General features: G+C 37.7%; 1 protein-coding gene across 4 annotated transcripts in view; it reads left to right on the top strand.

Moving 5' to 3' along the window:
- The first annotated feature begins 3,178 nt into the window (after positions 1–3,178).
- TMEM161B (transmembrane protein 161B) overlaps positions 3,179–13,876 on the top strand; it is an 84,897-nt gene continuing 74,199 nt past the window's right edge. For 2 of the 4 annotated variants that reach the window (XM_030816563.1, XM_030816556.1), the window contains exon 1: positions 3,216–3,367. Coding sequence is in view for 1 of the 4 variants with exons in the window: in XM_003261584.3 (XP_003261632.2) it covers positions 3,365–3,367 (3 nt within the window). In the remaining 3 variants the exon portion in view is untranslated. Of the gene's footprint in view, positions 3,368–13,876 lie in introns of all 4 variants that reach the window. The other 2 variants (XM_003261584.3, XM_030816513.1) reach the window with 2 other exon arrangements.

Genomic DNA, 13,876 nt, shown 5'->3' with positions numbered 1-13,876 from the left:
AACAGGAGTGAGCCACTGTGCCTGGCCTAAAATGCTGTTTTAACTTAGACAATAAACATTTTCCGTTAGAAAGACTATCTAATGGCTCTTTAGAAGAGCTAGATAAAATTCCACTAAGCATGCATAACTGATCAATCTTATCGTATGTAAGACTGCAACAAACTTTTTACCATTATAGGTATTACTACAAATAACGTCTTGGTCATAAAGCATTTTAAGGGCAATTTAAATGAAGTAACTGTTTACAACATTCACTTAAATGATATTTCTTAAAAGGAAGGCGAGAAAACAAAACAAGGTCCCAGCTGTGGAGGAATTCATAGTCTAATTAGGAAAACAGTATATGTTAGGGAAAAAAAAATTACAATGAAAGCATACGACACTTATCCTTGTTCAGAAACAGTAACTTCTTAGCAGAAAAACTAAGCAGAACATTTTGCAAAAAATATGGACTAAACTGCGAAAAAGTGATATATCTTAATGGTTGAAAGAGTTCCAGGTCAGTGTGGGTATCTAACTTTTTGTTGGTCTTGAAAGCATTTGAGAACAGTTCTCACTCAGGACATTTCAACTCCTCACAAAGCCCGAATGGTAAGCAACCAAGACTTTTCTCAAAGATTATGCTCCTAATTCCCTTGCTGAAACTACTGAATTTCTTTTCATCTCCATCTATCTTTTCTTCCCTTTCATAACTATCCCCTTTCTTTGTATCTTCGTCAAAGACACCCACCTATTTTAAATAATAGAAACAGGGAAATTATTGTACTTCAAGGCAGGCAACCAATAGATAATAATATTATTCTACAAAATAAAAAAGACTGGGTGACACTACCTTAAAACATATATCCATTTCAATCATTAAATAGCATTACTTATATAACAGATTTTTCACATGTAATTGAGAGAACTGTGTGAAATAGAACATTAAAGGATATTAATCAAGAGTTATTTATCACTTGCCATACACCAAATAAGGAACACTGAACTCCATGATCCATTAAAAATGATAAGCAGATAATCAAAACTGCGATTTCGTTTCATGGTTTTACTCTGGCAGGAATGGATTCCATTCTGATAGTAATTCCAGTTTTACTGTCACATAGAAGGAGATACTTTGCAAACCTCATTGACTGCCAGGTTTCGGACAGATATTAAGAACCACAGTGTCAGAAATGAAAGAGTACAATTTCACAGAATGTGTTGTCTCTGACAGGTTGATAGCCACTTACCGTCTCCATCTTTTCTTCCTCAAGGATAGCAGCTGCTTCCCACAGATACACCAACAGACAATTCCAGCCCCTCTCTACCACACTTACCATTTGCAGGTGCCCCGTGGCTTGTCTATTTACAACCTTGTCCCTACACAGCAGAGGCGGAACCCTTCAGAAGTTCTGGATTCATCCTCAGCAGGATCTGTTTCACAAACTATTCTCCAGTCCCACCTTCCCTCCAGCTATTGTCAGTACTTACGATTCCTAGATCTTCTTTAATTGTCACGCTGTTCATCCGCCCACAAAACCAAGTTTAAACTGAAAACAAAACAAAACAAAAACCCTCATACACTCAGTCTGTGTCCCCTTTCCTGACATAAAGTAACTGGCCCTGTGCATGCTTCTTTTGGATGGCTGAGAACCCCGATTCCTTTGGGCCATTTACAGCTTGGATACCATACCCTCCAGGTACTTTAATAAGCAGGGTGAAATTTAGTATCTATAACAACGCCTGCTTACTCAACCTTCTTAACTTCTCCCAAAACTTCCTAGTTTCCCTTTCCAATTCCAACTTCATAACAAAACACACTATGGCACAAAGTGAATTCATGGATGAAATTACTAACAGCTACAACTTAAGTAAGGATCCCCAAGTCGTGAGACAGATTTCTGAGTTGAAAGTGCTCTGTATATCCATTTCAAGCCTGCCTCCAGTACGATGTCTCATTATAATCAAATAAAAAGGCAGAAAAAGTTGAATGGAATAGAGTTTGGAAAAAACACAAAATTAAAGGGTGTATGAGAGTTTCACTGATTTGCATCTGATATAGATATCTATATATCTATAGAAAAAAACCCTCATACACTAAGTCTGTGTCCCCTTTCCTGACATAAAGCAACTGGCCCTGTGCAAGCTTCTTTGGGTCGGCTGAGAACCCCGATATATCGATATATATCGATATATTTATAGACAGACGTCTATATATCTATCTAAATATCTATATCTATCTACCTATCTATATCTATCTATCTACCTATCTATCTATATACCTATCTATCTATCTATCTATATACCTATCTCTATCTATCTATCTATATATGGGTATCTATCTATATCTATCTAGACATCCCTGGTGAGGGAGTGAACTGCTGCCTGACGGGGGCCAAGACTGGCAGAGCAGAGAAGCAGTCTGTACATGAGGGGAGGTGGTGGCCAGAGCAACAGTGAACCGCAGGCTAGGCAAAGACCACAGCACACAGCCATGCAGGTGTCCACGACTGTCAGATCCCAGAGCATCTATCTATATAGATAGATATCTATATGGAAAACGTCCATATTAGAAAGTATTAAACAGGCAGAATTTTCTTCCTGGGTTCTCTGCTCTTGGTAGATGTTCTTCCGGCTTCAATTGCCACCTGTGAATAGTGAAGAAACTTCTCACTATGAGATTCCATTGCCCTGAAGGAGGGTAGAGCTACGGTACCCACTAAGGCAGGGAACAGAAGCAACAGACGGACAGGTCTGTGGAAATGAGGATATGCTAATAAGGGACCGAGTCAGGAAAACTAGAGGGTAAAAAGAGGGCGTCAGTTAAGCTGAGACAAAATGACAGCCAAACGTGGTCTTTACTCTCTCTAAATCACCTGGGTCTGGAGTCGACTCCCATCGCGCACCCTCACTCCCAACCCCGGCCCCCTCCCGCCCCCTCTCGCTCCCCTCCCGCTCCCCTCCCGCTCCCCACACCAACGTGTGCCTCCGTTACCTCTCAGACAGTGGATGCGTTCCTGCTGAAACCACCCAACCTACCTCAGGGTCCTCGCAAGCGCACCGCGATCCGCCCGCCCAAGTACCTGTGCTGCGCCTGCGCCTCCTCCGCGCTCTCAAGGTCAGCACCGCCCCCGGCCCATAACCTGGCACCCACGGAAGTTGCTTTAGAGGACGTCCTGCGTATCTTCACCTCTGCGTGGCGTGGGGTCGACGGCGCTCTGGAGAAGGGAGGAACTTCCTGTCCCGCGCGCGCACAACTTCCGGCAGAGCCGGAAGACCCTCTCTTGCTGTTTGAGAGTCTCTCGGCTCAAGGACCGGGAGGTAAGAGGTTTGGGACTGCCCCGGCGACTCCAGGGTGTCTGGTCCACGACCTATCCTAGGCGCCATGGTGAGTTCTTCTGTGAGGGCAGGAGTGACAACGGTGGGGCGAAAAGGGCGGGGAGGTCAGTCCTGTGAAAAGAGCCATCAGGTGCTCTGCTCAGAATGGAGTGAGTTGAGACGTTGGGATGAGCTGCTGGGCAGGACCCACCACCTATCCCAGGGTGTCTGAGCCCCTGAGGAAGCAGCATTACGCCTACCTGTCTGGGAGACTAGCGGGCCGGAGGTAGGGGCGTATCTGTCAGGGAGTATGGACTGGGTAGCCTGCCTGTTCATGGCCCATTTACTGTGTATGGCCTGTGGCGCCAGGTGATCCCAGAGTTGACCTTGCCAGGTCAGTCACCTCTTCTCTGCCCTCTTCTCCAGCCGCGGAACAGTGGCCAAGAACTTCAGATCTTAGAAATACTTCTAGCCTCTCCAGGTGGACACAACGGGTCTCCTTGTACAAGATCAACACCTGTCATTTAAAGAAACGGCAGTCCCCTTATTCTTTACACTTAGCCATTTCATAATTGAAAAGGGTGTCAAATAAAAAACCCGAGTTTAGTAAGGACAGACTTTATTCGAAAGGAGTATTGCAAGGGTGTAGAGGAAGGTTGAAGGAACTGTTGCAGTAGAGAGAATGACCATAAGATTTGCATGCACCTTAAAGGTTAGGCAGAAAGGGTTTGTCTTTTATTGGGAGGGGTAAATAAGATGTCAGGAATTGGGATGAAAAGGTGGGTATGATCCACAGTAACCAGATAATGTTTTACCCTGAGCCTATCTATTCTGAGGAGGAGCTGTTAAGAGAGGTTTGTATATGTTGTTTCAGACTGAGAGAAGGACAAAATTCAGGTACCCGAGAGAAGAGAATCTTAAAAGTTTGGTTAATAAGTATTTTGTTCCGATTGATCTGTAGGACAGGTACTTCAGCAAGTCATTTACGAAGCAAAGGGTGGGAATTAGAAGGGTCTAGTTATGGCCTTGTTATAGGTAAACGGGGTAGGGAGGTATGGATCAACCCTTAGTCTTATCTAAGTTCTACAGGAAAGGTGATTCTTTGCAGTAAGCCAATTACTCAGAACACAAACGAGGGCAAGGGGTTTCTTAACCTTTGCTGTTTTTCAAGATCACAGGGCTCTGGTGAAGTTCATTATTGTCAGTTTCTTCACTGTATACAAGATTTCAAACCCTTACCTGCAGAGGCGTCTGTCCTGGAATTTAGCTTCAGTTTGTCATATATTTTCAGGGCCAAATATTGCCAACGTTCAGTTAATGTGTGTGGTGACTGGCTTTTGAATGACTTTTAGAAACTTACCTGAATGTAGAACAAAGACCTTCGAAATAATGTAGTTCCTGGTGCACTTTACCAGATAACCTATCTCTTTAAAGTTTTTTTTTTTTTTAACCTCAGTTAATAATATGGTTTGTATTAAGAAAGTTGTTTTTCTTTTGTATCAGTGAAATTAGACAAGGATAGGGAAAACAGAACTGGGAGGAACAAAAGCCTGGTAATCACTCTTCCATCCCCATTTTTACAAAAGAGAGAATCTGGGGTCTAGAAATTGACAGTGATTTATCTAAAGTAACAGTAGTTTGGCAGTCTGGACTAAAACTCATATTTTCGTTTTTTAAATTTAAGATTAATTTTTGACTTTTTGGTCTGAAAAGTTGAAGATAAAGTATAATTAAAATACTTACACTCATCATAGTCACAGAAAAGCTGAACGTGAACTTGTTCTCAGTGTTTTGGAATACTAGAATCCTTCTTATCCTGTCAGTTCAAAAGAGGTAGTTAATGTTTGGAACTAATGTAATCTTATGCTGTTTTTCTGAATGTCATTTTGGAACTAACTAGTTGGCTGTTTTCCTTCTGGAAGTGCTTATATTTCTGAGTTAATTATCTTGGCTGAGTTTTATCTTTCCCAGCTATGAAATCGATAATGTCTGTATATGCAAGTGTGGTTAATGCTTGGAATTTTTCAAAGGGAAGAGTTTAACCATTAAATGAAGTGAACATGGGCTGAATTTATTGAGGATTGAAATCAGAACTTGTAATGAAGTGAACATGGGCTGAATTTATTGAGGATTGAAATCAGAACTTGTTTTGCATTGCTGGGGCCTAATGATATTATGAAAAGAACATTAGTATTGACCCCAGAGGACCCAGATTCTGCCCATTGTTAGTTATATGGATTTGGAAAAGTCACTCAATTTTGATTAAGAGTTCCAAATTCCTCCTGGATAAGAGAAGTGGGACTTGATGAGTATTAAAGCACCTTCTTAAATTTATGATTCCATGACTACTCAACATTTTTCAGGATAGTTACATGTTTCAGATTAAATAAAAGTTAGTCTGATTTCCACTGTTTTGTTTCCATGCCGTTTTGGTTTAAGTTTGATTTCTTTTATCATTCTCTTTTTCATTTTTTTCATAAGTCACATAGATAGTACTTGGAATCTTTGTATATTTGGCCAAGTCTTTCACTACTGTCTTAAATACTGCTCCAGAATGGAACGCAACTCTTGGAATGTTTTGATTTAATTCTTGTTTAAATCAATGATAAACTAATTCTGTGCTCTCATTCTCTGATACATTATGTAAACTGAAACTCAATAGATACCTGTGCCTATAACAAGGTTTTTGTATTATGAATGAAGGAGAGTAGGATTATGATCCAGACTGAAAATACTGAACTCATACTTAGTTTTTATGCTTTCAAGTTGTTGTGAAGACAAGTCTATAGGAAATTTACTAATGGAATAAAGCCATTTGCTCTATTGCACTTTCCTTTTTGATAATTAACAGACCAACTTTGATCAAATAGAAATCTTTCTACCATTCAAGCTAATTTGTGGAAGACAGGTAGATTAGAGCTAGCTCCTGGAATTTCATATCATGGCTTGCATCTGTATATCATCCTGTAGTAACTTACTGCTGGAATTGAACAATGGTTTGTGGGCAGGTGTGGGAGAGTAGGCCGTGGGGAGGTTATAAACCTTTGCCATAATCAGTTGGATTTAATGAAAAATTTTCTTTTTGAGGGGAGTGGAGGGGAGTGTTGGGAAGAGTGTAGTAAATGCTATAAGAGAAACACATATAATAGGCTCAAAGAGTACAGAGGAAAGAAATTAATTCTAACTGAGAGCAGGTTGGGTCATGTAGTAGGTCACAGGTTCCCAACCCTTGGGACTGTGGACTCGTACTTGTCCATGGCCTGTTAGGAACTGGGCTGCACAGCAGGAGGTGAGTGGTGGGCAAGTGAGTATTAATGCCTGAGGTCCACCTCCTGTTAGATCAGTGGTGGCATTATATTCTCATAGGAGCTCAAACCGTGTTGTGAACTGTGCATGTGAGGGACCTAGGTTAGGTGACCCTTATGAGAATCTAATGCCTGATGATCTGAGGTGGAACAATTTCATCCCAAAACCATCTTCCCTCCACACTGCCTCCACAATGTGTGAAAAAATTGTCTTCCATGAAACCAGTCCCTGGGGCCAGAAAGGTTGGGAAGTGCTGTAGTAGGTGACTTCAACTGAGTTTTGAAAAGTGGGTTAATATACTACTTTTCAAGCTTGAGTTTGCATAGGAATCACCTGTGATACTTGATAAAAAACGCTTTTCTGTGCTCATAATTTGGGGTAGCATGAAGTTTTAGAAATTGTATTTTTAAATTTTTTTTTAAATTTTACTTTAAGTTCTGGGATACACGTACAGAACATACAGGTTTGTTACATAGGTATACATGTGCCATGGTGGTTTGCTGCATTTATCAACCCATCATCTATGTTTTAAACTCTGTATGCATTAGGTATTTGTCCTAATGCTCTCCCTCCCCCTGCCCCCCATCCCCTGACAGGCCACAGTGTGTGATGTTACCCCCTCTGTGTCCATGTGTTCTTATTGTTTAACTCCCTCTTATGAGTGAGAACATGGTTTGATTTTCTGTTCCTGTGTTAGTTTGCTGAGAATGATGGCTTCTAGCTTCATCCGTGTGCCTGCAAAGGACATGAACTCATTCTTTTTTTATGGCTGCATAGTATTCCATGGTGCATATGTGCCACATTTTTGTGATCCAGTCTATCATTGATGGGTATTTGGGTTGGTTCCAAGTCTTTGCTATTGTAAATAGTGCTGCAATAAACATACGTGTGTGTGCATGTATCTTTAGAGTAGAATGATTTATAGTCCTTTGGGTATATACTCAGTAATGGGATTGCTGGGTCAAATGGTATTTCTGGTTCTAGATCCTTGAGGAATCGCCACACTGTCTTCCACAATGGTTGAACTAATTTACCCTCCCACCAGCAGTGTAAAAGCATTCCTATTTCTCCACAGCCTCGCCAGCATCTGTTGTTTGCTGACTTTTTAAATAATTGTCATTCTAACTGGCGTGAGATGGTATCTCATTGTGGTTTTGATTTGTATTTCTCTAATGACCAATGACGATGAGCTTTTTTTCATGTTTTTTGGCCACATAAATGTCTTCTTTTGAGAAGTGTCTGTTCATATCCTTTGCCCACTTTTTGATGGTGTTTTTTTCTTGTAAATTTGTTTAAGTTCCTTGTAGATTCTGGATATTAGAATTGCATTTTTAATAAGTTCTGCAATTAAGTTTTTTTTTTTTTAAATCCTTACTCTAGCACTGGATGCGGTTCAGAGTTAAATTGGTGGACCTTAAACCCCTACTAGAGAGAAATGCAAGTATAAGAGACTTTGATGGAGATACTGGAGGTCCTTTTGCTAGCTGAGTGGTAATTTGACATGTGCAGTTTGAAGGATGGATTCGGTCAGGTATTAGCAGTTAACCACTAAGGTTAACTTTTGGAAGAAACATTCAGGTTTCTTCTCAGTTCTCTGACTTTATTTTCTTCTGACTGCTTTCCTTCACTACTTTCTTACTACAGAGGCCTAGTTGAAATAATGTTATAGACTGACTTTTCTCTTGGTTAATATTTGGTTGGTTCAAGTTTGGTTTTTAAGATTAGTTGGTACTTTGGGCTTTGATCCACTTAAAAAAAAATTGGTTCTTTTGTTTTCTCCGGGACAAAAGCTTAAAGTGCATTAAGTTGATTTCAGAAAATCAGAAGATATTCTAAAGTGTTCATTTCTAAGAGAGAAGTTATAATTTTCTTACTGTTGTTAACGTGGTTTTGCCCATGTTAATAAGAATGAATACAGCTTCTCTCAAAGGAACTTTTTAGAAATAAACTTAAGTGTAAACTGCCTTTCTACTCTTTGTATACCACTTACTCTTGAGTTATAGAAAAAAAGAAATCCTTACAGTCATGGTGAAATGAATATTCTTTTGGCTTTGAAATGACTGTACCTTTTGTTTCACCAAACTTTAAAACAAGTTCTTAAATCATTCATTTGTTATTTATTTACCAACTGTATGCCAGGTACTGTTCTTGGCATCAGGGATATAACTGCTTAAAAGCAGAGACAATCTCGGCTCTCATTTATTGGGAGAGGCTGATGATAATCTCATGATGAAATGGGCATGTAATATGTCAGTTGTGATACATTTAACAAAGAGAGAGTAAGGGGATAGAAAATGCCTGTTTTAGATAGGGCATGTAGGGAAAGCTTCAATGAGGAGGTGACATTCAGCCCATGTGCCTGGTACCCATATTTATTAACCGCTCCTGTAAAATTATTGTAGTACAGTGTATCTAAAAAGCAAGCAAAGAGCTCATACTGTTTTTAATTATGTAAATCTTTCCATAAATTTGTTTACTGTCAACTTTCCAAACAGTAAACAGGAAAATAATAGAAATATGTTTTTTTAAAGATAGTAATCGATTATGTGAAATTTCATGTAATAGATTTTATTTTCGTGTTGCATTAAAATTTTTTTGCAGACTTTTTAAAGAGTAGTTTTAGGTTCACAGCAATCTTAAGAGGAAGATACAAGAGATTTCCTAGATATTCCCTGCTCCCACACATGCATGTCCTCTACTATTATCAACATCCTTCACCAGAGTGGTAAATTTCTTACAATTGATGAATCTACATTGACACACCATAATTGCCCAAAGTCCATAGTGCACTTTGGGGTTCATTCTTGGTGTTGTGCATTCTATGGGTTTGGATATAGTTGGAATCTTACAGTATGTCGACTTTTCAGATTGACTTCTTTCACTTAAGAATATGCATTTAAGGTTCGTCTCTGTCTTCATGGCTTAATAGTCCATTTCTTTATAGGGTTTAATAATATTCCATTGTCTGATGTACCACAGTTTATCTATTCACCTACTGAGGGATATCTTGGTTGCTTCCAGATTTTGGCAATTATGAACAAAGCTGATATAAACTCTATGTACAGTTTTTTGTGTGGACAAAGGTTTTCAGTTCCTTTGGGTAAAAACCAGCAAGTGCAATTGCTGGATCATATGGTAAGACTATAAGAAACCACAAACTGTCTTCCAAAGAGGCTATATCATTTTGCATTCCTACCAAAAATGAATCAGAGTTCCCATTGCTCTACATTCTTGCCAGCATTCAGTGCTGTCAGTGTTCTGGATTTTGGCCATTCTAATAGGTGTATAATGGTATTTCCTTATTTTAATTTGTATTTTCCTAATGACATGATGTGGAACATTTTTTCATATTCTTATTTGCTGTCTGTATGTCTTTGGCGAGGTGTCTTTTAAGGTCTTTGATGCATTTTTAAAATCAGGTTGTTTTCTTGTTGAGTTTTAATTAACAGTTTGTTATATTTTGTATAACAGTCCTTATCAGATATGTCTTTTGCAAATATTTTTCCCTGGTCTGGTTTGTTTTCTCATTTCCTTGACATTGTCTTTTACAGAGCAGATTTTAATTGTAATGAAGTCCAGCTTATCAGCTTTTTCTTTCATGGATCGTGCCTGTGGTTTTGTGTCTAAAAAGTTGTTGCCTTGTCCACAGCCATCTGTGTTATCTAACAGGACTTTTATAACTTTGTGTTTTACATTTAGGTCTATGTTCTATTTGAGTTAACTTTTGTGAAGAGTGTAAGGTGTGTATCTAGAGTCTTTTTTTTTTTTTTTGCACATGAATGTCTAGTTGTTTCGTACCATTTGGTGAAATTTTTTTTTTTCTCTCCATTGTATTGCCTGTGCCCTTTTGTCAAAGATCATTTGACTATATGTGGGTCTATTTCTGGCCCCTCTATTCTATTCTGTTGATCCGTTTATTTCTTCTTTCATCAATAATGCAGTCTTGATTATTCCAGCTTTCTAGTGAATCTTGAAGTTGGTTAATGTCAGTCCTCCAACTTTGTTCTTCAGTATTGTGTTGGCTCTTCTGGGTCTTTTGCCTCTTCAAATAACCTTAGAACGTTTCTTTCTTTTCTTTCTTTTTTTATTTTTTGATATCCTTAAAATAATTTCCTTGGATTTTGATTGTAATTGCATTGAATCTGTAGATTAAGTTGAGAAGGACTGCCTCCTTGCTAATATCCTTTTCATGAACATGGAATATCTCTCCATTTATTTAGTTCTTTGAATTCAGTCATCAGAGTTTTGTAGTTTTCTTCATACAGGTCTTGGCATATTTTATTAGATTTATACCTAAGTATTCAATTTTTTCTGGGTGCTAATGTAAATGGTATTTTTAATTTCAAATTCCACTTGTTCATTGCTAGTATATAGGAAAGTGATTGACTTGTATATTAACTTTGTATCCTGCAACCTTGCTATAATTGCTTATTGGTTCCAGGATATGCTACCTATTTTTAGTCTTTTAAGTTATTGCAGTTCTTAGAGAATACAATTATAACTCACCCAATAATTTTTATGTTTACTTATGTTTCAATTATATAAGTATAATTTTATGTTTCAATTATATAAAACAGACATAGTAGTTCTGTTGTTAAAGTAGGTTAAATATCTTTTGCGTTTTGGCTATAAACTATAAGATTTAGAAAACCTGAAACAATTTAAACTTTTGCTACTTTGATATTGAGACTTGGGATCTTAGTATCTTATTTTAATTAAAAAAATTCTTAATCCTTATGAAAATCGATGTGCTTGTATGCTGCTATTTCTAAAAATGAGTTTGTGAAAAGTGGCCTGGCATGGTGGCTTATGGTAGGCTAAGGCAGGAGGGTCACTTGAGGCCAGGAGTTTGAGACCAATCTGGACAACATAGTGAGACCCCTTCTTTACAAAAAGTTTTAAAAATTAGTGAGGCGTGCTGGCAAGCACCTGTAGTTCCAGCTACTTGGGAGGCTGAGGTGGGTAGATCACTTGAGCCCTGGAGTTTGAGATTGCAGTGAGTTGTAATCAGGCTGCTGTGCTCCAGCCAGGGAAACAGAGTGAGACCCTGACTCTTATAAAACACAAAAATAAAAACTGAAAATGACTGTTTGAAAAGTAAAAATAAATACATGGCATTGAAAGTGTGCTTGTACTAGAATTCTATGATTTTTGTAGTTTGATTCAAGTTTCTGTGATTCTGATTATGTAAATTTGGAAATACTGTTGAACATTTAGCTGAATGTACATTATGGGATACGAAGAGAGGAGTATTCAGTTTCTATGGAATTCAAGAAGGGTTTCACAAAGAAAGGTTTGGATTAGATTTTTAAGGGTAAGTAGAAGTATGTCCGTTGGGTAAGAAATTGAATTTTACTTTTCCTCAATAATGATAACAGCTGCATTTATTTTGCATTTAATATTTACCAGGTATTATTCTACATTCCACTTATATTGACTCATTTAAATCTTTATGAAGTAGTTAAATTCTGTTTTTTTAAACCTTTATCTTACAGATGTAGAAATGGAGGCACAGCAAGATTGGAGTAACTTCTCCAAAATCACACAGCTAGTAATCACAGAATTTGACTTTTAACCCAGGCTTCTTGTCCTTTGTGCTGTTGTGCCAGTCTATTGTTTGTTTTGAATAAGATTCAACTTATGAAAAGATTGAATTTCACAAGTTCAATCTAGTGTTTGAAATTCAAAAACATTTTCCTATAGAAATCATAATTAGTAATGATATTTTTAGAAAATGTTTCCCAAACCTAGTTAATACCTAATATATCTCTATAGTATTCAATCACTTAATCATTACTATCCCGCATAGCAGTACTGATTGACATTTCTAACTAGGTGTCAAACACATCTGCCACTGCTGCAGTAAGTCATAAGATTCTTTCATATTTCTTCTACCTTAACTGCATCCATTTAAGGCACTGCTTTACACCAAAGCCTTAGTTTCTCTTGGGCCTGAAGATGCACTTCTAGTAACACTGATGAGTTGAAGAGCAATTTGAGAAATTGGGGATGAGTTGTGCTGAACTTGAATTTCTTATCATTGTAAGCACTTAGTGAGTTACACTTGTTCCAAACCTATCTCACGGTTATCCCAGTTCTTTTCCTGAGGACTCTTCTTTCCACCTGGGCTATTTTCAATTAGAACTTTGTTTCTTCTTCAGGTTGCAAAGAAGAATGTAATCTTGTAGAGTACCTTGCCTTCCCTTCCATACATTCAGCAGACATAGTTCCTTTAAGGAATTTTACTGCTAGGAGAATTTCATAGGTCAGATTTCCATGTTACTGCTTCACAGGTATTTACTTATTTACTAACTTATCACAGAAATCCTTTAGGGGAAAATAGACAATAATGATGGGATGTTGTAGTAAATTTTTGGAAGTAGAGAGGTTCGGATTGTGAAGAGGAGATGAGATAAATAGTAAGTGGCACTGCAGAGAGAAAGGGAGATTTTTCTCTACTAGTAGAAGTGGCTTATGAAGAAGGAACTTCAACAAGCTGTCCTGCTTCATTTTGTAAATATATGATTATAGATTGCCAACAGTTAATGCCATGAGTACTTGATACTTTATAGCTATGACTGTTTTTAAAGTAGGATTAATACTTTTATCTTTGTGATAAGTAATTAGAAGCCCTTTGAAATACTAATCTAAATTATTTGTTTATATAGCTATCTTATGTCTGCCCTTTACACAGCGCTTAGCTGATTTTTGTTATCTTTTACCTGGTGATTGCCACCATATGCCCCAATGTGCTGAACCACTTAGAAAAAGCAATGCCATAGTTTCCTGCTTTCTTTTTCTAAAAGAAAAAGTCATACGGCAAGGTTCTGTTACTGAAGCCAAGACTTCATTAACTTGATTATTATTATTTTTGTTATTTCTGAAGATTTTGGGCCTTTTTACAATGAACATAAATGATCAAATTCTTATGGTTTATGGGGATATGTATTTAAGTATTCGTGTTCCATAACTAGAACCATTTGTTTCTGCATTTGCCCTTGGTCAGGAGAGAAAGCATGACATTTTTTTCTCGAAAGGTTTGTTTTTATTAATGGTTAAATTTATTACTAGAATTTTACTTATGTTTAAATTAATGCATACTTACTCCTTCCTCCCTTCCTCTGTGAGATTAATTAACATCAGGACAATGAAGCTTCATTGTATCAGTTATTACTAGACAGTTTAGTTGTTTGGGTAGGATATTGCATGTCGAATATAGCAGTCTTTTCTTATCACAATCTTTAAGAAAAAGTAGAAAAGAGCCTGGATAACT

Source organism: Nomascus leucogenys, chromosome 2 (assembly GCF_006542625.1).
Source record: "Nomascus leucogenys isolate Asia chromosome 2, Asia_NLE_v1, whole genome shotgun sequence".
NCBI lineage: Eukaryota > Metazoa > Chordata > Mammalia > Primates > Hylobatidae > Nomascus > Nomascus leucogenys.
Note: the sequence above shows the minus strand (reverse complement) of the source record. Positions and strands in the feature narration are given on the sequence as shown.